This window comes from Taudactylus pleione, unplaced genomic scaffold (assembly GCF_031769625.1).
Source record: "Taudactylus pleione unplaced genomic scaffold, aTauple2 ptg000040l, whole genome shotgun sequence".
Classification (NCBI taxonomy): Eukaryota; Metazoa; Chordata; class Amphibia; order Anura; family Myobatrachidae; genus Taudactylus; species Taudactylus pleione.
Window position 1 is genome coordinate 34,100,756 of NW_028284442.1, and position 27,170 is coordinate 34,127,925.

The window sequence follows — 27,170 nt, forward strand, 5'->3', positions numbered from 1 at the left end:
ACTTGTGGTGAAGACATCGGTCGTAACAACATTTGTTTTAAATTTGGATTCCTTCGAAATGCAAGCATAGGCGGTGGTATATGTTTCATTTTAAGGTCATCATCAGTCGTCAGAATCGGCCATCTCCTATTAAGGGATTTGCGGATGGTATTTGCTTTATCACTAAAACGGGTAGAAAAAATCATTCTGGAATCTTTCTTGGTGGTCACGGTCTGTACCCGCTGGCTATCGATGAAGGTTTGTTTAGCTTTTGCAATATTTTCATCCAGTAAATCACCATTATATCCACGTCTGCTAAATCTTTCCCGCATATCTGTTATTTGTTGGTCAGCAATATCTCCATCACTGGTATTGCGTAGAACCCGAAGAAATTGTGCTTTCGGAAGGCTATTTTTCATTGATGGCGGATGGAAACTCTGAGCATGTAATAGAGTATTCCGGTCTGTCTCTTTCCTATAGAGCATATATTTTAATAATTCACCTTCTTTTATAACTGTGACATCAAGGAAATTGATCTTAAACTTATCCACAGTGCTCGTGAACTTAACCGGATGTGTAAGTGCATTCAGTTGTTGGACCATTTCCAAGAAGGATTCACTACTGCCCTTCCATACAATGAAGATGTCATCAATGAAACACTTAAATACCATTATATTTGATCCATATTTAGGCATAATAAATTGTTTCTCAAAGGCCGCCATATACAAATTGGCGTATGCCGGTGCCAGGTTGGAACCCATCGCGGTTCCTGACCGTTGTACATAGTATTCGCCATCATACATGAAAAAGTTTTTTGTTAGTACCAAACTTGCTAGTTCCAAAATAAATTCCGTAGGGATTATGGCATGTGGTTGAGTGGTGAGTGCCTCTCTTATGCTGTCCAACCCATTTATATGTGGTATTATGGTGTATAATGAGACAACATCTAGTGTGGCCAGTAGAGTGTCATCAGTCATCGGACCTAGTTGTTGAAGTATAGACAAGAAGTGCTGTGTATCTTTGATGAAACTGGGAATCTTCACGACCAATGGTTGTAGAATCTTATCGATGAAGATAGCGATTGGTTGCAATAAGGAGCCCTTCGCAGAGATGATTGGCCTCCCCGGGGGTCTGATCATGGTCTTATGGATCTTCGGGAGCAAGTAGATGATGGGGCATATTGGAAAATCCACCGTTAAGTAGTGGAATGTGTTTTCATCCAGCCAACCATGACTCCGCCCTAATTGCAAGGTTTGATCTATCAGGTTTTTATATCTAGCAGTAGGGTTGCTCATCAATTTTTCATAGGTATAACTGTCGTTGAGTTGCCTACGCATCTCATCGTTGTAGTCCACCCAGTCCATAACCACTACTGCTCCCCCCTTGTCAGCCTGTCTCACCACCAAATTCGAATTGTTGCGTAATCTATTGAGTGCTAGCCTTTCAGCTGGAGAAATATTATCAAACACTCTCTTATTGCGGCCCCCAGCAACATCCACTGAAGCCATTCTCAAAAATGTTTTGATACTAGAATTGGTAGAGACAGGATCAAACGTCGATGGCCTCTTTAACACTTTCTGCTCAACAGTCTCATTAGTGTCTAGAAAGTGCTCGCGAAGTCGTAATTTACGTCCAAATTTAAATAGATCAACCGACCAATCATGTCTGTTAAATGTGGAATAAGGGGCAAATGATAGACCTTTTGCTAACAGTGAAAGTTCTGCTTTATCCAATACATGTGTAGACAAATTGAATACAACATTTATATCCTCCTTCTCCTGCTTCTTCTTCCCACCGCCCCCTCTCCTCGGGTGCGGCCTGTGCCTTTTTGGAGACTTATATCTTCCCCCACTAAATTGCTCGCAGTTTGTTCTAAAAAACGAGTGGATGCTGCCTCAGCGTTATCTGTATCTGAGGAAGAGGGAGGTGCACTGGAGTCTATTGTGTCAAATCGTTTAGATTGTGTATAGACTCTAGGACGTCTACGTCTACCAGTATTCCTATTGCCATCGTTTTTTTCGCCCATCAACCACCGATACACTGTGTGCATTCTATAGTCATTTGAAACCGTATCAAGTTTCTTTCTTTTAAATGCCACTAAATCCCTCTGATAGGTATTAATTTGTTCAGAAAGTCTATCTATCCAGTTTTGGCTTTTATCCTGGCCAAGACTGGGTAGACAAGTACCATTAAACTGTTCAATTTCATCCTTGATATTTCTCAACTCCACTTGATACGGTTTCAAATGACTATAAAATGCACACAGTGTATCGGTGGTTGATGGGCGAAAACAACGATGGCAATAGGAATACTGGTAGACGTAGACGTCCTAGAGTCTATACACAATCTAAACGATTTGACACAATAGACTCCAGTGCACCTCCCTCTTCCTCAGATACAGATAACGCTGAGGCAGCATCCACTCGTTTTTTAGAACAAACTGCGAGCAATTTAGTGGGGGAAGATATAAGTCTCCAAAAAGGCACAGGCCGCACCCGAGGAGAGGGGGCGGTGGGAAGAAGCAGGAGAAGGAGGATATAAATGTTGTATTCAATTTGTCTACACATGTATTGGATAAAGCAGAACTTTCACTGTTAGCAAAAGGTCTATCATTTGCCCCTTATTCCAGATTTAACAGACATGATTGGTCGGTTGATCTATTTAAATTTGGACGTAAATTACGACTTCGCGAGCACTTTCTAGACACTAATGAGACTGTTGAGCAGAAAGTGTTAAAGAGGCCATCGACGTTTGATCCTGTCTCTACCAATTCTAGTATCAAAACATTTTTGAGAATGGCTTCAGTGGATGTTGCTAGGGGCCGCAATAAGAGAGTGTTTGATAATATTTCTCCAGCTGAAAGGCTAGCACTCAATAGATTACGCAACAATTCGAATTTGGTGGTAAGACAGGCTGACAAGGGGGGAGCAGTAGTGGTTATGGACTGGGTGGACTACAACGATGAGATGCGTAGGCAACTCAACGACAGTTATACCTATGAAAAATTGATGAGCAACCCTACTGCTAGATATAAAAACCTGATAGATCAAACCTTGCAATTAGGGCGGAGTCATGGTTGGCTGGATGAAAACACATTCCACTACTTAACGGTGGATTTTCCAATATGCCCCATCATCTACTTGCTCCCGAAGATCCATAAGACCATGATCAGACCCCCGGGAAGGCCAATCATCTCTGCGAAGGGCTCCTTATTGCAACCAATCGCTATCTTCATCGATAAGATTCTACAACCATTGGTCGTGAAGATTCCCAGTTTCATCAAAGATACACAGCACTTCTTGTCTATACTTCAACAACTAGGTCCGATGACTGATGACACTCTACTGGCCACACTAGATGTTGTCTCATTATACACCATAATACCACATATAAATGGGTTGGACAGCATAAGAGAGGCACTCACCACTCAACCACATGCCATAATCCCTACGGAATTTATTTTGAAACTAGCAAGTTTGGTACTAACAAAAAACTTTTTCATGTATGATGGCGAATACTATGTACAACGGTCAGGAACCGCGATGGGTTCCAACCTGGCACCGGCATACGCCAATTTGTATATGGCGGCCTTTGAGAAACAATTTATTATGCCTAAATATGGATCAAATATAATGGTATTTAAGCGTTTCATTGATGACATCTTCATTGTATGGAAGGGCAGTAGTGAATCCTTCTTGGAAATGGTCCAACAACTGAATGCACTTACACATCCGGTTAAGTTCACGAGCACTGTGGATAAGTTTAAGATCAATTTCCTTGATGTCACAGTTATAAAAGAAGGTGAATTATTCAAATATATGCTCTATAGGAAAGAGACAGACCGGAATAATCTATTACATGCTCAGAGTTTCCATCCGCCATCAATGAAAAATAGCCTTCCGAAAGCACAATTTCTTCGGGTTCTACGCAATACCAGTGATGGAGATATTGCTGACCAACAAATAACAGATATGCGGGAAAGATTTAGCAGACGTGGATATAATGGTGATTTACTGGATGAAAATATTGCAAAAGCTAAACAAACCTTCATCGATAGCCAGCGGGTACAGACCGTGACCACCAGGAAAGATTCCAGAATGATTTTTTCTACCCGTTTTAGTGATAAAGCAAATACCATCCGCAAATCCCTTAATAGGAGATGGCCGATTCTGACGACTGATGATGACCTTAAAATGAAACATATACCACCGCCTATGCTTGCATTTCGAAGGAATCCATATTTAAAACAAATGTTGTTACGACCGATGTCTTCACCACAAGTTACTAAAGGCACTGACTGGTTACTTCAACAAAAGCCGGGATGCAGAAGTTGCATAACGTGCAGAAGTTTGATGACAGGACCGACGTTCCCCCACCCCCATACTGGAAAAGACATTAAGATCCGATACCGGTTACATTGTCAGCTGGACTATGTGATCTATGTACTTACATGTCCATGTAGTTTATATTATGTTGGACTCACAAGCCGCACATTTAGGGAGAGGATGGCTAACCACAGGTCATCAATACGTTCAGCATTGCAGACCCGTGTGACTGATAAACCTGTGGCCCGACATTTTCTAAATATGGAACATCAAATATCTATGCTACGATGCCGGATTATTGATTGGGTTCCCCCACTGCCGAGAGGGGGTGACCGCACGAGACTCCTGCATCAGAAGGAGAGTCGTTGGATCCGCTTTTTGGACACTGTGGCACCTAAGGTGCTCAATGAAATAAACCCATTATCTGTGTTTTTGCCCTAAATCACTATAGTAGAGCTACATGTAGATTTAATGTGATGCTTAATTAATTCTCTATTTTTTCTTATATTTTTTCTGTTGTTTGTTTTGCTTATTTTTGCTTGATTTTTATTTCCTTATTTTATAGGAGCCTTAATTAGTATTGGTTTAATTTTCTAAAAAATTTATATGTATCTATGAAGTGTTATTGTGTTTTGCTACTAAGTGTTTTGAAAAGATCGAGCAGCTATTTTTGTAGATGAAATATAATAGTCTGCTTGTCCTATATGTGGTACCCAGGGTCCCTTCGTTGAATCGATAGCCCCTATCTATACATGAGTACAGGTGCTGTTGAGTTTTCCCTCAGCGAGTCTGTGTTTGGTTGGTTGCTATGGCGACTCTTCCCCAGGCCGCGCACGCGCCTTACCGTGGAATCCATGGGCGGGGCGTTTGTGGCCTGGGAGTGTTTATCGATCATATGCGCTGACCACGTGACTTGCCAGGAATGGTGCGTCACTGTGGTGCGCGATCCCTGGACGGATGCACGCTGCGCTGTGGACACGCCAGGAGTGGTGTAGCCGCGACGTGCGCGTGTTGGTTCCATTGATGAATATGCACAACCAGGTGCACTGGACGCTGAGGTAAGTGGCAGACGTACGCTGCCAAGCCTGTTAAGTAATCTTGTTGATTAGTGGGTGTATTTAACGGGGGCCCTGGGAGACTGCATTCTGTATTCAGTGGACGGCTGTATGGACGTTTTTTGCTAGCAGTTCCCCTGTGGACCTGGTTACCTTTGTTGTTTATGGATTGCATCGCCTTGACAATGGTCTATGTGTAAGACCGAAACGTTGGTGACTTAATTTGCAACCTATTTTGCTGCTTAGCTGCATCAATAAAATATGCTGTTGGATTTAACTAAGTGGTGAGTGCCCTTATATACCTACCTGTTTGTATGGTATTGACTTTGTATATTCCTGGATAGAGATGTCCAAAAGGAGCACCCCGGCTATATACTATCTAAATATATATGATTGGATGTGAGTGCAGGAATCTTTTCCTACTTCTATATATATATATATATATATATATATATATATATATATATATATATATATATATATATATATATATATATATGGGAAATTATAGCGCCAAAGAGAAATTAAATCCCTTCAATCAGAGTTAAAAACCTGTAATTCAGGTGATCAAAGAAAAGGAAATTTTAAAACACTATAACAAAGCACTCCCCATAGGTGTGGGTATCAGCTTATCAGTAAAAATTAACAATGGTGATTTGTTAAAAGAGGAGTGTGTAAATAATAAAACTGATATAAAGCGCACTGTGCTAAGTAAACACAACCAAAATATAAATGGTATACTGGATGATATCAATAGAAACTGTGCAATTATCACAATATAAAGTGTACAACGTGCATGTGTAATAAATAAGGTGCAAAATCAATTCTTATAATAATAAAAATACATAAATTTAATAACAAAAAACCCTGAATGTACAAGGCAACAACAAACAATTGAATAAATATGCCACTGACAGGTGTTAAAAAACAGTTAGCATAAAGGAATTTTAAAAACGGAGATCAAGAGGAAATAAATAGGGAATGGCTTATCTGGATATTAAAAGGTAAGTTCATGGAAGGCAGAATCGTCCGATTGCTGGACTTCTTCAAGGGATGTGTAGCTCCTGTGGGGTACTTGGTATAAGTACCCATATACTGGGACTAACTGAGCAGTGATTTCCGATTGGGGGTGACCTCACTTCTGGTTTTCAATAATTACATATTCATTATAATATATAAAATCATTTGATAACCATATGATGGTAATATTACTGAATACCAGAATCGCTCTTATTAAGAGGAGATTCTGTTCGTATCCTCAGTGTTTTCTATCTAAAACGAATGTCATGTGATATTTTCCGGGCGTCACGTGGTGTTAGCCCGTCTCCTCGTTTCCTGTACCACACTTCCGCCCACACGAGCACTGTTTGCGGAGTCTAGTAGAGTATTTCCGCCCTTAGGTCCAGGTCAGGTGAACTGAATGTCGAGTATCACAATATCTCCCTCCGGGTATATTGGTGGCCATCTTGGTACTCATCTTTCGAGCGGCGGACATCTTGGTACTCGCATGAGGCCACAGTAAAAACAGAGGCCATTTTAGTGCTCATAATGAGCAGCAGTCTCCATCTTGCTTTTCAATAGTAAACGGCGGTGGCCATCTTGGTACTCCTTTTTCTTATCATTAGTGACGGCCATAAAGATTCATAGTTCAGCGATCAGGTGTCTTTTAGTGGCCATCTTGGTACTCTCATGGTGCTGTATATACAACTTCCTTGTGTCCATCTTGGTATACCCAGATCCGCAGAAGTCACAATAATAAATATAAGAGAAGCATCTGTTTGGTTTTCATACGTATTTGCTCCTAAATAGAAAATTAACAGTATTAATATCAACATCGGTTACCCTATTAACATGAATGTAACTAGTCTAATAAAAAGAAGGGGTTGAAAAATGTGGTCCAATGGACAGGTGACAAATTATAATAAACTAATTTAACTGGTCTGAAAAGGGATATAATATGGGCAGGACTAGGTATCTTAAAAGGCAAGTCATCTTTATTAAAGTCCATTGCAAGAAATCGTAGTTCTTTCTTCAATTTCCCAATGGATAATTCTTCTTATATTACAGTCCATTCCAGAGTAAACTGTTACTTATTCTATTTTCTCCTGGAATATTCTTCTTGTGTTGGAAGGTCTTTTCTTTACTTTAATGGAATCCTCCAATCTTCTGCTACAGGCTGGTGATGCAAAATATGTGAATGATGGTGCAAATATTATGATCTCTGTAACACACTACAGTTCCTGATCTTCCCTGGTGATCTCTCACCCAGGTACTATCCAGGCCCATCACTGCTTAGCTTCCAAGATCTGATGAGATTGGGCGCTTATAGTGAGGTATGACTGTAGAAAATACGAGATACACTAGCTACCATCAAGATACATATCTACAGGAATGGAGCTATCTCGTAGCTATCGTTGAACCCTCGCGGAGTCATTGTGTCCAACTCGAAGATCCAGTACATTTCTCTTTTGGATAGCAGGTTTGCCAGATCTCCGCCTCTTTCTCCCAGTTGTACGTGTTCGATGGATTTGAATGTCAAGTCTTCCGGATTAGAATCATGATATTGAGTGAAATGATGAGATACCAAATGTCCTTCAACTTTATTCTTTATATTTCGGATGTGTTCTTGAATCCGGAGTTTAACCGGTCGCTTGGTTTTGCCCACGTATTTGGTTCCACAGGTGCATTCCAGCAGGTATATGACTGATGTGGAGTTGCAGTTCAAATGATTTTTGATCTTGTATTCCTTGCTGTTTGTAGAATTGTGGAAGGTCCTTCTTTGTTTATGTACATACTTGCAGATGTTACATTTTCCGCATTTATAGCAGCCCGGGCAATTGTGAAAATCCATTCGTTTTGGGGTATTGGGGTTCCTTAGCATACTGGGTGCCAATGTGTCTTTGAGGTTTTTTGCCTTTCTAAAGACAATTGGAGCTTTTTTAGGGAGGATGTCTTTCAGAACTGGGTCCATTAAAAGAATTTTCCAATGTTTGTTAAAAACGTTCTTAATTTTGTTTTTTTGTGCATTAAAAGTAGTTATGAATGGGATAATGTTGTTTTGTTCTTTGTTAGGTTGATCCTTATATTTAAGTAAGTCACATCTCTTGATAGATTTGGTTTTAGCTGCTGCTTCGTTAAGAACTTTAGCTGGATATTCTTTTTCTAGAAATCTATCGCTGTATAGCTGTATTTGTTCTTCACAAGCATTAACTTCACTGCAATTCCTCTTAATTCTGTGGAAAGTAGAGTACGGTATATTTTCTTTCCAACTTCTCAGATGCCCACTTTTATAATGGAGGTAGCTATTCGTGTCTACTGTTTTTATATAATTTTTCGTAACAATTTTATTTCCTTCTCCCATTAAGATTAAGTCCAGGAATTCTATGGCATTTTCGTTAATGTTGGATGTGAACTTAAGATTCATATTGTTTTTCATCATATGGACCACATTTTTTAGGGTAACCGATGTTGATATTAATACTGTTAATTTTCTATTTAGGAGCAAATACGTATGAAAACCAAACAGATGCTTCTCTTATATTTATTGATTATTGTGACTTCTGCGGATCTGGGTATACTAAGATGGACACAAGGAAGTTGTATATACAGCACCATGAGAGTACCAAGATGGCCACTAAAAGACACCTGATCGCTGAACTATGAATCTTTATGGCCGTCACTAATGATAAGAAAAAGGAGTACCAAGATGGCCACCGCCGTTTACTATTGAAAAGCAAAATGGAGACTGCTGCTCATTATGAGCACTAAAATGGCCGCTGTTTTTACTGTGGCCTCATGCGAGTACCAAGATGTCCGCCGCTCGAAAGATGAGTACCAAGATGGCCACCAATATACCCGGAGGGAGATATTGTGATACTCGACATTCAGGTCACCTGACCTGGACCTAAGGGCGGAAATACTCTACTAGACTCCGCAAACAGTGCTCATGTGGGCGGAAGTGTGGTACAGGAAACGAGGAGACGGGCTAACACCACGTGACGCCCGGAAAATATCACATGACATTCATTTTAGATAGAAAACACTGAGGATACGAACAGAATCTCCTCTTAATAAGAGCGATTCTGGTATTCAGTAATATTACCATCATATGGTTATCAAATGATTTTATTTTATATATTATAATGAATATGTAATTATTGAAAACCGGATGTGAGGTCACCCCCAATCGGAAATCACTGCTCAGTTAGTCCCAGTATATGTGTACTTATACCAAGTACCCCACAGGAGCTACACATGCCTTAAAGAAGTCCAGCAATCGGACGAAACGCGTTGGAGACTCCTGATTCCGCCTTCCATGAACTTACCTTTTAATATCCAGATAAGCCATTCCCTATTTATTTCCTCTTGATCTCCGTTTTTAAAATTCCTTTATGCTAACTGTTTTTTAACACCTGTCAGTGGCATATTTATTCAATTGTTTGTTGTTGCCTTATACATTCAGGGTATTTTTGTTATTAAATTTATGTATTTTTATTATTATAAGAATTGATTTTGCATCCTATTTATTACACATACACGTTGTACACTTTATATTGTGATAATTGCACAGTTTCTATTGATATCGTCCAGTATTCCATTTATATTTTGGTTGTGTTTACTTAGCACAGTGCGCTTTATATCAGTTTTATTATTTACACATATATATATATATATATATATATACTGTGTATATATATATATATATGTGTATATATACAGACACCATGATAGTTATTGTTTCCTTATTATTGTATAGTCAAAATTATAAAATAAACTGAACTGTAATATTTAATCAATTACACAAAATAATAGGAAAAACATGCATTTTAAGATATAAGTATGTGGCACAGTGGATAGCATTGCTGCCTTGAAGCACCAGAACATTAGCTTCTGTGTTGAGTTTACATGTTTTCAGTGTGTTCATTAGGGGTTATACTGGGGTGATCCAATTAAATTTAGCTGCTGCCTGAATGGTGTTAAGGTGCCCACACACACATAGCGATCTGCACACGATCCCACAATGTGTGCGATTTCCCCTGAACTCTCCCCAGGCAGCTCCCCGGCAGTCCTACTCACGATTTGGAGTAAAAAATGTCCAATCTGACTTAAGATCGATCGTGCATCCAGTGCATTGTGTCCCAGATTGGCAAATCTGCCCTACAGCACGGCAGATCTGAAGATGCGATGTGTGACGAGCGTGGACGCGCATCGCGATCGTGAGTGGACACTCACGATTTGGCCATATTTTACACGATTTGTTGTCACGTTTCGTCGAAATCGGCCACATCGGATAAAATATCGCTATGTGTGTGGGCAGCTTAAGTGTTATTGGTGTCATGTTTTCATTCTGAAACTTACATAAAGAAGATATAATGTAACTTTTATCAACTGAGCTGTGCCTGCAGTGATGGCCTTGTCCTTCTTATCCTGAGGTTCTGTATGGAGCTGCAGAGTTGGGCATCCTCATTTAAGTTCCAGGTATAATACTGACATGTACACACAGGAATACATTAATAACCACCACAGGCAGAAATTGTACAGTATTTCAGTTATGCCCTAGGAGAATGTACAAGCCACAGTGTTTAGTAAACAGCAGACTGATTACTCATAGCTGGTGACTTAAGGTGCGTACACATGGTACGATTAAAATGGATGATATGAACGATAACGATATCAATCATATCGTTATCATGCATTTTTCGGTGCCCAACGACCTGCGATGCACGGGTACGTATGGACGAGATCGATATCTTCCTTCAACCGTGCAAACAGGCCAACCTGGTTGAAATCGACCAGGTTACTATAGGGACCCACGAACGTTTATATCTATAGTCATTGGTGAATTGGTGGTGTGCTGGATGATCGATATCGACCGTCCAGCACACCTGGGAGATCGTACAACGATATCGTTGTCGATCGTCCCGTGTGTACGCACAATAAGAGCTGTCTTTACGTTGAATGTACAATAATAAATACAGACTATTTTCATGTTTACAGCTAATTGAAGTAGTCAGGGCCACCATGAGAACTGTGCGCCCAGGTACGAAGGGGCCACATTGGGACATTTGACCACTATACATGGCTGCTGTCTTCAAGGGGTGTGGCCACAGCATTTTGTTGGGCGGCTCAATAGAAATGGGAAACATTTGATGGAGATAGAGAAGTCTGTGCTAATATTACTGATGGAGATGTGAGAAGTCCCTACTAATATTACTGTGTATATAAACACACACACACATATATATATATATATATATATATATAAATACAGGATGCATATGTTTACTATATATACGGTGTAAAGAATTTAAATTGCGTAGTCTTATAGATGCAGCCTTAGCAATTGCTTCAGTAATGCAGACAATTATAGTTAAGGCCCACTGGGTATTAATATTCCCTCTGCATACTGTACAGTTTTAATGTCAATTATTCAGGAATTCATGAGGATAATTAACAAATGGATAGGCCCCTGTGAGATGGGCAGGACATTTCTGGAAAGAAGAGGTCACATTATGCAATATCTGATTACAATTTGCTGAGTGTTGTGTAGTAAAACATAACATGATGGTTATGTATCTCATGAATGGGGTATCAGTGACAGTACAATGACTGAGTATACAGTAACAAAATAAATAATACACAGGTCTTCTTAAGGAGAGCTGTCTCAGAACACTTGTATTTATATATCAAGTAAGACATGGATGCATTTGGTTGTGTATAAATATATGTGCGCTTGTGAATGTTGATACATCATGGCCAAATGTACTTCAATTTATTCGTATACCCCCATGCTGCTCATGCACTCACATAAATACAGTACTAACCATTTGCAGCAATTGTACAGTATACAGTATTTATTCTTATACCCCCATGCTGCTCATGCACTCACATAAATACAGTACTAACCATTTGCAGCAATTGTACAGTATACAGTATTTATTCATGCCCAAGAAGAATGTACAAGTCACATCATTTAGTAAACAGCAAACGTATGGTTTCCATATCACCACCAATTACCTATAAGTGGCTGTTTTAAATTATTATTTAAAGAATTCCCATATTATATGTGAAGTACTTGGGTACTAAATTACCATACAGTAACATGAATATTTTCATTTCAACAAACCAGATGGAGTTGAAGAACTGGACAATGACCTTATTCTCAGATCGGTCCAGGAGGCCAAGAAGCTGGTGGACGCTGCCTACAAACGCACCCGTGACGTGTAAGTTCATGTTCAGTACAGTTTTCCTGGCAAGCAAAAATTAAACAAAACTATGGTCACTAGAGATTTCCATTCACGGTTAATCAATTAAAATAAATGAGTGAAGTCACATCGCACTGTAATCAGTACTTTGCTACAGTAATTGTTTATTATAACATACAGTACAAGTTATATGTATGCTATGTGGGTATCACCTATTTGCTCATTTCAGCCTTAAGGAGAGACTAAAGAAGGGAACCATGAGCCCATCTGATGTCATGACGTACTTTAAACAGCCTGTGGCTTCAAGCAGAACCTTCATCCAGGCCGCAGACTACATAGAGACCACCCTTGATCTTCTGTCAGAGAAGGTGCAGAGCATCTACAGCAGACCCTTCAACATTTCAGGTATAGGGAGGAACTTCAAGTGCACCAATCACCTAAGTGTAGTAGAGGCAGCCATGCTGTGGGCTAAACCCATATTTAATTAAAATGAAGCTAATTAATTCACTAGGAACCAGAGACATCACTAATACATAAAATATCATGTGGCAAGATCCATTCTAAAATAAATATAACTTTAAAGCATACTACAATATTAAACAAATTAAATAATACATAGTTATTTATTTGTGGCTTTGCAACAATGTAAACAATTTTTTGTTTTTTAACAATAGTTTTTTTTGTTGTGTGTGGCTCAAAGTTATAACTGGCTAAATATCAGATCACGTAAAGAAGATTATTTATTGCATTACTTCAAATATGATTCTCACATTTATGAATATAAATAAAAATAATATGTGGTATACATCGTAGTTGGAATACACCGGTCATTCTAACCATATTTATCCTCCTATTGCCTGAATAGTCTTAGCACAATACTATTATGTATATTCAACAGACTTGCTGACAGCCAACCAGGTTGATATGTTACATAAGGTTTCCGGATATGCTTTACTGCATCTTCCAAAAGCTTGTCCTGAAAGTCGGTATCGTACCTTCACCGGAGAGTGCAACAATAGGTGAGAATAATATCACCGGGGAAACGTTACTATGCCCGAGATAGCTGAGGATAGAGGCTTCCAATTCTCTTGCGAGTTGAAAATGACTTTATTTTATCACCTTACATAAAAATGTTCTTAGCTTGGTATTTATCATAGCTTGGAGAGAGAGAGCGAAAATTGTGAGAGATAAAGTAACTATCAATCAGCTTCCAAGTTAAATGTTACAGACTGTGTTTGAAAAATGAGTTAGGAGCTGATTGGTTGGTACTTTGTCACAATTTTATCTCTCTCCGAGCCTTGATAAATACCCCTGGTTTTCAAAGTCACAGATTTGTTTTCCGTATGATTAAGAGGTACATACAGTTCATAGTACTGATAATTACATATAAAACAAGATAGACCTGCTGCACATATGTGAAAACTTAGCACAATTACATTTTGAGACTTTCTATACCAGATCAGTAATGAATACAAATGGAAAACATTGTAGATTGATAACACTGATTTATTTATTAATTGCAGGAGATTTCCAAACTTTGGAGCTTCCAACAGACCCTATGGCCGCTTACTATCTGCCCAGTATGAGGACGGGAGATCCCTCCCACAGGGCTGGACAGAAACCAAGCCGATCAATGGATTCACTTTGCCTTTGGTGATTAGATTCTCTGCAGTCTGCCAATGTCTAACAGAAACATTTTATACAGATTAACAGCTTCTATTCTCTAAGGGAACATGCGAATGGTTTTAGGCATTGGACAAATGGACGACTAACATTTACTAAATATATTGTTTACAACATGCCCTATTTAGCAGTCTATATATACAGCGCAGAATTTCATAGGCCAGCGCGGTATGCAGTCGGGAAGCCAGCGGTCGGCTTCCCGACTGCTTTATCCCGGCGAGAGTTAAATGACAGGCGTCTAAATTTAGACGCCTGTCATTTTACCGACGCCTGGAGACCGGCGCCCGACATCCAGAACGAAGTGATGCCGGGCGCCGAACACGGACAGCCGGGGGGGGGGGAGGGTTAGGTTTAGGGCTCCAAGGGGGACTTACGGTTAGGCAACCCCCTGGGAGGTTAGGGTTAGGCTAGGGGGAGGGAGGGTTAGGGTTAGGCTCCCCCGGGGGGGACTTAGGGTTAGGCACCCCCCGGGGGACTTAGGTTTAGGCGTCAGGGAAGGGGGGGTTAGGTTTAGGCACTTAAAGGGAAGATTAGGGTTAGGCACTGCGGGGAAGGTTAGGGTTAGGCACCCCTAAGGAGGGTTAGGGGGTAGGTTAGGTTAGTAAATACTTACCTGGGGACGATCAGGATTTTCACCCATGTCGGGCAGCCGCTGTCGGGATTTGAAATTTCATACCGATTTCGGCAGCACAGTGACACAGTGGTCAGCATTGCTGCCAGGGCCATATCTGTGTTGAGTGTTGAAGTTGCTCTCTATTATTTGCATGGTTTCCTTCAGATGATTTAGTTTCTATAAAGAGTCCAAAAACATACTGGTGGGTCAACTGGCATCTGACAAAATGACCCTGGCATTTATATGGGTCTGTCTGTGCGCCCAGAAGGGAATTTAGACTGTAAGCTCCAATAGGGTTGATGTGAATGATTCCATGCTATCTGAACAGAACGGCGTAATATCTTTGGTGCTATATTATAATAGTAATACGCAACCTATCAGCCCAAAGTCAGTGTATATGTATCCATGGTCGCCATACAGAGCCATTGAAGTTTTATTTTTTTTCTCCAGTTGATTTGTCTTACATTAGATATCCAGCTGAGTTCTAATGAGATATTACAACATTAAGCCACATTGCAACTGTAAGATTTTTCCAAACCTTTATAACTGTGTACGCAAGGCAACTTTCTAATCAATTAATCCAATCTCTTGCTCTATAGACCTTTTATGATTAAAATGTTATATGCCTATGTCAGGTTGGGTACGGAATGCCCGCATTCGGGATCCCGGCAGTCAGAATTCCGACGCCGTTATCCCGACAGGATTAGAATACCGACACTTGTTGGTCAATATCCTAACCCTCCCCCTCTTTCTACCTCTAACCCTCCCTACCTGGTATGGTGCAGCCAGGTTGGCACAGCGTTTTATGTTTTATGAGTTCATTATATGCTAATTTTTTTAAAAGGTAAACATAGTGATAATTATAACATCATCAGCTTGGTGGCTGGGACAAGCTGGGGTTGATATATTACCAAACCACATATCTCACTCAGGTTGGGTACGGGATGCCAGCACTCGGGATCCCAGTGGTCAGAATCCCAACACCGACATCCCAACAGGGTTAGGATACCGACACTTGTTGGTCAGTATCCTAACCCTCCCCCTCTCCCTAAACCTCCCTACCCACTCCCTAAACCTAATGTCCTCTAAACCTAACCTCCCCCTCTCCCTCCCACACCTTAAACCTAACCCTCCCCCTAGAGCCTAACCATAACCCCCCACCCTAACCCCAGTACTTACCGATGGGTGCCAGTGGTCGAGATGCCGGCGTCGGCATTCTGACAGGTGTCAGGATTCCGGTGCCGGCATTCTAAGCACCAGCATCCCGACTGTCGGGATATTGATGGCATCTCCCCATGTCTGCTGTAAATCGTTCCACAGTATTTGTAATATGGTTCCACATGTTTTATGCTATCACCTGCATTGTATATTAACTAAGCCCTGAGACATATGAAGACCAGGGGGTGTTTTATTTTTACTAAAGTGCGGGTTTGTAGAAGTTAAGCTGTTGCCTATAGCAACAAATCAGATTCTACTTATCCTTTATCTAGCACCTTCTAGAAGATAAAAACTAGAAACTGATTAGTTTGTATGGGCAACATCTCCACTTATAAAAATCAGAACTTTAGTAAATATACCCCCGGGGTCATTTGTATTACGCCGTTTTTTTGTTTGTTTTGTTTTTAAACTTTCCCAAATTATTCTTAAACATTTGCTGTCTTCTTCTGGCCTTGCAGGCGCGGGCTGTGTCTAATGAGATTGTCCGGTTCCCAGAGAGAGAGCAGACTCTTGACAAGCAGAGATCGCTTATGTTCATGCAGTGGGGCCAATGGATTGATCATGACCTTGACCTCGCACCTGAGACACCATCAAGGTCATCCTTTCTAAGAGGCATAGACTGTGACCACAGCTGTGCCCGGGAACCTCCATGCTTCCCGCTGCGGGTACCTATCTTCTAGTGTTTTATATCAGGGAGAAGGAAAACAAGAATAGTAATGTTATAACTAGTATCAATTTTTATGTAGATTAAAAGTTTTACACCGGCATTGCTGATACTAAACAGCATTTTATGTTTTTTTAATATATATTATATAAAAAATATAAAACATTTACATATATATATATATATATATATATATATATATATATATATATAGCGCATTATATACATTTTATATAAACAATTTCCATCAGTATATAAATATGTACACGTTGTGCAGAGATGTGATATAACTATAAAACCATTCTAATGCACTTTATACAGACACATTATCCATAATCAAAATGACTGGACCACTGGGAATAATAACAATACAATTATGTTACACTCTTTCCAGGCAGGAAACACATCCAACATGGACGGACCGCGGCCTTGATAAAAATACATTTCAGTTACATTCTATAGAGGCACAGGACATCAAACCTTCCAAAATGACTTGACCACTGGACAAAGTAATACTTATCCGATTGTAGACGTGGAACGCTACTTGGCTACAAACAAATTCATAATACAGTTCTATTACAATTTATAAAGACATAGGACAATACACATCCCTGTATAACAATAACCTGACCACTGAGGGTGATTATAGACCAATTCTATTGCATTGCATACAGACACAGGACACTACCCCTGCTCAGCTTTACCTGTCCCCTGGTAATTTTAGACTTCTATTACACTTTAATCACATAGGACACTACATCTCCATACATCATCTGATCACTGAACATCATTGTATTACAGTTCTTTAATACTTTATACAGTACATATATAAGACATTATACTTGCCTAACATGCCCTGACCACTAGGAATTATTATAGTACATTTCTATAGTACTCTATACAAACACCACTCAGCCATCATGCCATGACCAATGGAAATGATTACACATTTCTATTACACTCTATGCAGACATAGGAACCCACACGTACCCAACATGACCTGACCACTTTACCTAATTATAAATAATACAATTGTGCAGTGTTACACTCTATACAGATGAAGGATAATACACCTTCAGTATCCAGCATAGCTTGACCACTACATGTAATCATTATATAATACAACATTCTACATTTACTCTACATGCTCATTATACTGCTCCATTAGATGTAGACAAAGGACAGTATACTCCGTGAAGGAGCTACTGTGGTCACAGCATTAATGCTCACAACAGGACCCCTGTAGGCTGCCAGGAAGAGGTAATGGAAGGCAGATTGGGTTACGGAGCTACTCTCACTCTTTGGTATATGTGGTTGGCGGAGATCCATGTTTTGTGTATTACTGAACTGCTTTGACACTGATAGCGGGGAGCCAGCACTCTTTGCCATAGAGAGGGGCATGTGAATTAGAGAATGGCCCCAGTACAGCATCGGGTGTCAGTCTTTATTTAGGCACTTTTGCACAGAAGCTGGCCTATGATGAGATGACCTTGTGATGAAGGGGAAGGACTTATTGTAATGACCATTTCGGATAGTATCAGGATCACTGTGCTGCATTGTGTTCTCCACTTAATGCACACACACCCTCAGTGTACAATTGTATGCAAGCATAGAGAAAGTCCATCTTAATTCTCATATGCATGGCCTGTATACATGAGCGACAGGTCAAGAGTGCAAGATGGTGAATTATGCCACTGTGCCCCTATTAATACACTTTACTACAGAGATCTCACAGTACACAATCAGATTGTAAATATCAGTATAACAAACGTGTGAAGTGAGAAGATGTAATTTCTACTTCAGGGTCCATAGGGTATCCACAGGATACCTTGGGGGGTATAGGTGTGACGTCAGTCGCAGGGCACCAAAGAGTTAAGCTTTCAGCCTCCCAGGATGCACTAGGTCCCCCTCCTATACCCCGCCCCCGAGCCAAGGCACCTCAGTTTAGTTTGGTGCCCGGCCGGAGTCGGGTGCACCTGTTGGAGTGGGGGCTAGAAGAGCCCCTGAAGCTTATTCTTCATGCAGCTGTGGCTGCACAACTGGATGAACAGCATGGACAGTCAGTCCTGACGTCCATGCTGTCTTCCCTACACCCCGCCGGTACCAGAACGCCGGTACTGATCCGGGGATGCTGGTGGGCGTCTGGGGTCACAGCTAGCGGTGACCCCAGATGCTCCGGACCATGGCCGGATTCAAGGGGGACAGAGGTAAGCAGCGGGGTCCCGCGGTGGGTCCCCGCTGATCACATGGTCCTAAGTCCCCAGGCAGGGGGCTCCCTGGGGACTGGCTGCAGCGTGGAGCCAGGCGACCAACCTGCGCTTCCACTACCCCCTGGGACAGCGGACCGCAGCAGAGCGGTAGCGCTGCGGCGTCCCAGGGGTTAAATGCATGCCAGGGGAGCGCGCCTTCCCTGTCTCACAGCCGGCGCCTCCCCCGCTGCACACAGCCCTCTCTGCATGCTGCCGACTGGTCCTGTGGCAGCGCTCCTCCCCCAGGCCAGCCTCCTCTCTGCTCCTCGGCGGCCATCTTCTCCAGAACGCATGGTGAACGCTGCTGGAAGCGCTGGAAGGAAGCATCGTGGTCTGGGTCCCCCCGCATACCTCTCCTCCGTTGTGGCTCAGGTCTGTGTATGCAGCGCTGTGTCCTACCAGGCCCTGTGTCTGTGTAGTTGAGTGATCAGCGCTGTTAGTGCAGGAATTGTTATTTCTCTGCATTGTATGTGACTGTGCTAGCGCTGCCTGTAACTTTTCTTCTCTAAACTGTCAGCTTTATTACTGTCCCTGTTCTTTCTGCTAAAGCCCTTGCGGTGCGGTGCTGCAGGGTGGTCTCTCGCCTATTTAATACTTAATTGGTGAGAGAGGTCACATACGTGGTGCCATCATGTCTGAAAGTGATTTTCCCCTCCGGCTACAGTGTACCACTGCAAAGTACCGTTAGCGGAGGGGGAGGGTAGCGCGGAGGGCCTTTGCCGGCAGTGTTTGTCCATGGCGCGGCCTATTACGGTTACAGCACCGGTACAGGAGCCGCCCTGGGCTTGTTTCGCTCAGGCGTTAACAGCTTTAGTGGGCCAGTTAGCTCCGCAGCCCGCGTTTACTCCGATGGGTTTGTCCCAGCAGTCTGTGGTGTCGTCACCCATGCAGGGGTTCCCACGACAATTGGTGGTACCCCACAGTCTCCCTATTTCCCCGCTCCCGGGTTCTCAGGAGCCAGCGTGGGTTAACTCCCTGACGAGTTCTGTACAGCACTTGTCGGATGTGTTGCAAGGGGAGTCTGTGATGCGGCCTCATAAAAGGCCGGTGGCGTCTCTGTCCGCTCCTTATGAGGATGACGAAGGGACGTCTGATGATGGGGAGATTCTAGATCCTTACGATCAGGAACCTCTCCATACTAAGGACGCTGATGCTAAGTCCAAAGTATATATTCCTGGACTTATTCGGGCGGTCCGCACAGCCTTGGTGATTGAGGACGAAGTTCCCCCAGCGGCTAAATCTAAGTATGCCTTTTTCAAAGATGTGAAGGGCGATGCCACAGTCTTTCCTCTTTCGGGTCAGTTGGTGGACCATTTAGAGGAGGCGTGGAAACAACCTGGCAAAAGATACCAGCCGCAGAGACGCCTGGCGGTGGCTTATCCGTTCGCGGATAATTATTTTGCGAAGTGGGAATCCCCTCCACAGGTGGATTCTCACGTGACCCGTCTTGTCCGTAGTGCCACATTGCCGATGCCATCCATGTCCTCCCTTAAGGATGCTACGGACCGCAAGGTAGAAATCTGCCTGAAGTCCGCTTATTCCCTTGCAGGGGGGGCAGCACGGCCGGCTATGGCCATTTGCTGGGTTGCCAGAGCGATGGAGCGCTGGGCGGATTCATTAGAGGCTTCTTTTGAATCCGACTGTCCGGCCGATCAGGCGGAGTTGATTGGCAATCTCCGTGATTCGGCCACCTACATCAACGAGGCGGCTCTAGACATTAGTACTCTGGTGTCTAGAATTTCTTCAGCAGCGGTAGCTGCTCGTCGCACCTTGTGGCTGCGATCCTGGAAGGCGGACGCAGATTCCAAGAAAGGTCTGGAAGCGTTGCCGTTTACCGGAGAAGTTCTCTTCGGTCCGGATCTGGATAAGATTGTGGCCACGCTGGCGGCAGCCAAATCTGCCTGTCTCCCGTCGGCCGCTGCTCCTTCTGGTTCGGGACCATCGTCCTTTCGGTCATCTAGGGCCCAGGGCAGGCCCAAACCACAGTCGTTTCCTCGACAGGCTGGCCCTAAGAAATCGGTCAAGCCCCGGAAGCAGGCATGGAGTACCAGACGTCCGGCCCCCAAGCCAGATGACAAGCCTGCGGCCTGACGGTCCGGGCCTCCCTTTGGGGGATCCCAGGGTGGGAGGCCGCCTGCTACAGTTCGCCCAGTGTTGGTCGACCACTACGACAGACACTTGGGTTCTGGAGGTGGTTTCCCACGGATACGCCCTCTCCTTCCGGCACAGACCCCCGGCTCGCTTCTTCACCACGGGTCTCCCATCAGACCGGAACAAGGCTACGGAGCTGCGGAAGGTATTGCACACTATGCTCCAGGCTGGAGTTATAGTGGCGGTTCCATTCTCCCAGAGGGGCCAGGGTTTCTATTCAAATCTATTTTTGGTACAGAAACCCAATGGGTCATATCGTCCGATTCTCAACCTCAAAGCACTCAACAAGTCTTTGCGGGTCCCGAAGTTTCGGATGGAGACCCTACGGTCCATCATTCTGGCGCTGGAACCTGGGGACTACTTGGTGTCATTGGACATACAGGACGCTTACCTGCATGTCCCTATTCTTTGGCGCCATCAACAGTTCCTCAGGTTTGCAATCAGCAGCGACCACTTCCAGTTTCGGGCGTTACCTTTTGGCCTGGCAACAGCACCACGTGTTTTCACCAAGGTGATGGCGGTCATGGCGGCTTCTCTGCGGCTGCAGGGAGTCCGCATGTTGCCGTATTTGGACGACCTGTTATTGGTGGCAGGATCTCCAGAGCTCCTGTTACGCCACTTGGACCTGACCATTGCACTGCTGCAACGGCACGGCTGGCTAATCAACTGGCAGAAGTCCACTCTAATCCCGTCTCGGAGGATTCTGCATCTTGGAGCCTTATTGGACTCGGGACAGCAAAGGATCTTCGTGACGGAGGACAAGATCTCTGCTTTACAGTCAAGGGTGCGCAGTTGTCTGCACAGCCGCCGGGTGTCCTTACACTCGGCGATGAGGTTACTGGGCTCCATGGTGTCGGTGTTCGACATGGTGGAATACGCCCAGTTTCACTCCAGACCTCTGCAGCACCTGATCCTGTCCAAGTGGAACGGGCTGACTCAGTCTCTGAAGTCCCAGACGATTGTGCTCACCCAGGAGGTTCGCCTGTCCCTTACGTGGTGGTTACAGACGACCCACCTCAACAAGGGACGTCTGTTCTGGGTTCCAAATTGGGTCCTGTTGACAACGGACGCCAGTCTTCGGGGCTGGGGAGCAGTTTCGGGTCCACACTTGTTCCAGGGCAGGTGGACGCCGACAGAAGCGGAGCTTCCAATAAATATCTTGGAACTCCGTGCGGTCTTCAATGCTCTCCAGCAGGCACAGCGGTTTCTCCAGGGTCGCCCGGTGCAGGTCCAGTCGGACAACGCTACCACCGTGGCCTACATAAACAGGCAAGGAGGAACTCGCAGTCGGGCGGCTCTCGTAGAGGTCTCTCGGATCCTGGTTTGGGCGGAGTGCAATCTTCCGGCCATATCAGCGGTCTTCATCCCGGGAGTGCTCAATTGGGAGGCGGACTTTCTAAGTCGCCAGGACGTTCATCCGGGGGAATGGTCCCTGCACCCGGACGTTTTTCAACTACTGGTGGACAGGTGGGGTCTTCCAGAAATCGACCTCATGGCGTCCCGGCACAACAACAAGTTGCCGGTGTACGGGTCTCGCACAAGAGACGAAGGGGCGTCTCTGGTGGATGCTCTGTCCGTCCGGTGGACGTTCCGGTTCGCATACCTGTTCCCTCCGGTCTCCCTTCTTCCACGGGTAATCCGGAAATTCAAACAGGAAGGAGGGACGCTCCTGTTGATAGCTCCCGCGTGGCCCAGACGGCACTGGTTCTCAGACCTTCAGGGTCTGTCCGTGGACATTCCTCTGCGGTTGCCGCTACGACCGGACCTTCTGTCTCAGGGTCCTTGCCTTCACCCGGACCTGACTCGGCTGTCTTTGACGGCGTGGCTGTTGAGACGGCCATGCTGAGGTCCCGGGGGTTTTCCAGCTCGGTGGTGCGGACCATGTTACGAGCTCGGAAACCGTCTTCCGCGAGGATATACCATCGCGTGTGGCATACGTTCTTCCAGTGGTGTCGACCGAGAGGTTATGCACCGCGGGAGTTTCGTCTGTCTCGGATTCTCGCCTTCCTGCAAGCGGGACTAGATCATGGGCTTCGCCTTGCTTCTTTGAAGGTACAGGTTTCGGCCCTATCTGTCTGGTTTCACCGTAGGATTGCTACAATCCCGGATGTGCGCACCTTTATGCAGGGTGTTCTCCGCATTCAGCCGCCCTTTGTTCCACCTGTGGCGCCTTGGGATTTGGCTGTGGTCCTGAGGGCTCTCCAAGGACCGCCGTTTGAACCACTGGGCTCAGTGGATCTTAAATGGCTAACAGCTAAGACTGTTTTCCTTCTGGCCATTGCTTCGGCCAGACGTGTTTCTGAGTTAGGGGCTCTTTCTTGTAGACCCCCTTTCTTGGTTTTTTATGGGAACAGGGCAGTGCTCCGCACTCGGCCCGAGTTTCTTTCCAAAGTTGTTTCCCAGTTTCATATTAACGAGGAAATAGTTGTTCCGGCCTTTAACTCACCGGGTCTTTCCGTGGGTGAGGCCTCTTTGGATGTTGTGCGGGCCTTAAGGACTTATGTTGACCGCACTTCTTCGTTTAGGAAGTCAGACGCTTTGTTTGTCCTCTTTGGCTTCCGTAAAAAGGGTTGGCCTGCTTCAAAGCAAACTTTGGCAGCCTGGATCCGTATGGCTATTTCTGAAGCTTATCTTCATGAAGGCCTACCGGTCCCTCCTTCTCTGAAGGCTCATTCCACTAGGTCTGTGGGTCCTTCGTGGGCAGCTCGACGTGGTGCCTCGGCAGTTCAGATCTGCAAGGCTGCTACGTGGTCTTCTGTCCATACCTTCGTGAGGTATTACAGGTTTGACACCTTCGCCTCTCAGGATGCTTCCTTCGGGCGGCGGATTCTCCTTTCTGCACAGGAGCGTCCCCACCCTTAAAGGATACTGCTTTGGGACATCCCCAAGGTATCCTGTGGATACCCTATGGACCCTGAAGTAGAAAATATGAGATATGGTAAGAACTTACCCTTGTTATCTCTATTTCTACGAAGTCCATAGGGTTCCACAGGACTCCCGCCCTGTCGCACCTGTGCTGCAGATGGGCTTTGCTCTGGTCACCGGTTTTCCGTCTCCCTCTGGTGAGAATGTGATTCTTGTATGTGTCCAGATCTTTGTTCTCTCTCTTCCTTCTCCTCCTCCGGCCTATGGCTTGGTAACTAACTGAGGTGCCTTGGCTCGGGGGCGGGGTATAGGAGGGGGACCTAGTGCATCCTGGGAGGCTGAAAGCTTAACTCTTTGGTGCCCTGCGACTGACGTCACACCTATACCCCCCAAGGTATCCTGTGGAACCCTATGGACTTCGTAGAAATAGAGATAACAAGGGTAAGTTCTTACCATATCTCATATTATCATCATGTGTTTAATTTCGCAGATTCCCCCAAATGACCCTCGAATTACCAATCGCAGTGACTGTATCCCCCTATTCCGCTCATCTCCAGCATTTTCATCTGGTTCCACTGTGAGGGAACAGATGAATATTCTCACATCATATGTCGATGCCAGTCAAGTGTACGGCAGCACGAACGAGTTGGCCAGGATGCTTCGTAACAACAACAACCAGCTTGGCCTCATGGCTGTTAATGACCGGTTTAATGATAATGGACTTGCTTACCTGCCTTTCAGCACACAGCAGGAAGATTTCTGCCTACAGACTAACAAGACATCAGGACTCCCATGCTTCTTGGCTGGTGAGTACAACCCATTGGTATATTAGATAAGACAAGTAATATAGAGAGGTAGTGTTTCTATAGTGGTAGTATTACCTGTGTGTGCCAAACAATGTACCTATAATATTTATGCCTTAGATTTACAGTCAATAATAAATCTAACATTTACTACACCAGTAATGCTAATTTGCATGATGACCAGAAGAACAGACTTGATGGACCTGTAGGTTATATGTTTCCGTGTATGTCCTGTAGATAATAGCTGTATTATCATCGTATAATATTGGCTGCCCTGATTTCAGTGTGCGTGAAGACAAGTTGCATATTGTAAGAAACAAAACACTGCATACTCTACATTATTATATATATTTGAAGCAATATTTTATTTCTGTGACTTCTAATATCATTTACAGTAGGGGATACATTACGTTATATATAATATCTAGATACTCTACTGCTGGGAAACTTGCTCTGCACATCACATGCATTGTCATCTGTACTAATCTGTGCGCTTTACGATTCCTATTAATGGACAGTGTGATATTAGAATTGTTTTGTTGGTAAATATCAAACAAATGGACTTATTTGAAGCATATAGCATAGAAACAAACTTCTTGCACTCTATAAATTACCAGCTAAGGATTATCTGGTGGAAGAGTGTCTTAGTGTTTACAGCAAATCCTATGATTTACAGTGTTCAAAAAGTTTATTGAATATCAGCACCAATTTAGTTGCGCTTTTACCAGGGGACAAGCAGGATCTCTTGTAATCAGGGGCGGATTGGGCCGCCGGGAAAGCGGGAGATTTCCCGCTGGGCCGGTCCCCTTTCCCTTCTGCTGGGCCTCTTGACACACTGACCGTGGCCAGCGGCTCTATTGGCGACTACCGCGATCGGAGTGGCCATGAACATCTCATCCATAATATATAACATGGCCGCGGGAGGGCTTCTGCGCATGCTCAGCCGCAGCAGCTCCTCCCATCGGCCATTGCGGAGCTCATGAATGACATCTCCCCCTCCAGTTGCAGCCCTCCGGCGTTCCCCTTCACATGGGTGGCCGGCCGTGATGACATGTGTCTGTATGGCACATGACGCTGCGCCGGCGGCCACCCTTCCCTGGTCTCTGTCCCGGCTCCCTACCGCAGCGGCCAAGCAAGCAAGGAACAGGCAGCCTGGCAAGTGGCGAGCGTGAGCGGAACGGAACCGCTGCCCACCACAATGCCTACAGCATGGCACCAATCCCTCTGCAGACTCCCTCCCCTGATCCACCTACTGTATGAGGCAGAGTGACACTGGTAAGTGGCAGTGCATTTTTTTTCTGCTCTGTTGCTGCTGCTTTTATCTCAATTCTTTATATATATATATATATATATATATATATATTTTACACCAATATTTTATTTATTTATATATATATATTTATTTCACACCAATATTATGCTCTGAATCAGGGCATATTTTTGGGGGGGAGCCAGCCTCCTTGCCGCTCGCTAAGCTGTGGATGACCACCCACAGCTTTTGCAAGCGGCCAGGTGATGGTCGCGACCATCGTGACCATCGGGCTTGCGACGAGATCATTATGGTAGGGCTCACTCGTGATGTCAGTAGGGCCGCCCCCAAACGACAGGCGTTCCTTCGGGAATGCCTCCGTTTGGCCAGCCATCCCCCCCCCCCCGACCCGCCTACCGAACAGGGCGAGCTGTCGATCAACATCGACAGCCGCCCCTTTTGGATGCGAGCACCAGAGCGAGTGATTTCTCGCTCGCTCCGGGGCGCGTGATAAGGGGTGTGTTTTCCTTCTTTCTTTTTGTACACACAGGCCATTGCCAGCTCGTTTAATCCCAATATATCTGAAGAAAATTATTCTATTTTTCATATAGCTAACATCAGGTGATACGCAACATAAATATATGAACTTTGCAAAGTGTTAACCAGAATTATATACCTTTTAAATCATTTGGATAATTTCCTTTCATAAAGATAACGATGCACACAAAGTATTATAAGTAAAATGTTCTTATATTCATCAAATCAATCTTCATAAAACAGTGTTTAAACTTAGCAATACTAGACAAAATAGAGAGAGAGAGAGAGAGAAAATGGTTGCTGAGAGCGTGAGTGGGGGTTGTTGTTAGGGCTCCTATCCTATTGTTCAAACCGCATGGTCTCTGAACACAAGCTCCATTTTGAATGTCAGGAAAACCCTCATTGGAATCTCCCATAATGCCATAGTTAATTAAATATGCAAGCTGAATATCATATGCCAACACATCAGGCAAACACTGCACCATTTAATATTCCAACATGTACAACACAAGCTGATTCCAATATACAACAATACCATCCTACAACAGACCTCATCCAGTACCCACTAGACCGT

The 27,170-nt window shown here is 44.0% G+C and overlaps 1 protein-coding gene and 1 pseudogene across 1 annotated transcript in view; one reads left to right on the forward strand and one right to left on the reverse strand.

Moving 5' to 3' along the window:
• Positions 1-27,170, forward strand: part of LOC148538519 (myeloperoxidase-like) — a 38,390-nt gene that overhangs the window by 4,617 nt on the left and 6,603 nt on the right. Inside the window, exons 2-7 of the mRNA XM_088455648.1 lie at positions 12,489-12,582; positions 12,794-12,969; positions 13,463-13,583; positions 14,088-14,217; positions 16,537-16,743; positions 24,498-24,813. Coding sequence (XP_088311774.1) covers positions 12,489-12,582; positions 12,794-12,969; positions 13,463-13,583; positions 14,088-14,217; positions 16,537-16,743; positions 24,498-24,813 — 1,044 coding nt within the window. The remainder of the gene's footprint in view (positions 1-12,488; positions 12,583-12,793; positions 12,970-13,462; positions 13,584-14,087; positions 14,218-16,536; positions 16,744-24,497; positions 24,814-27,170) is intronic.
• On the reverse strand, positions 7,588-7,706 carry LOC148538520 (5S ribosomal RNA; annotated as a pseudogene).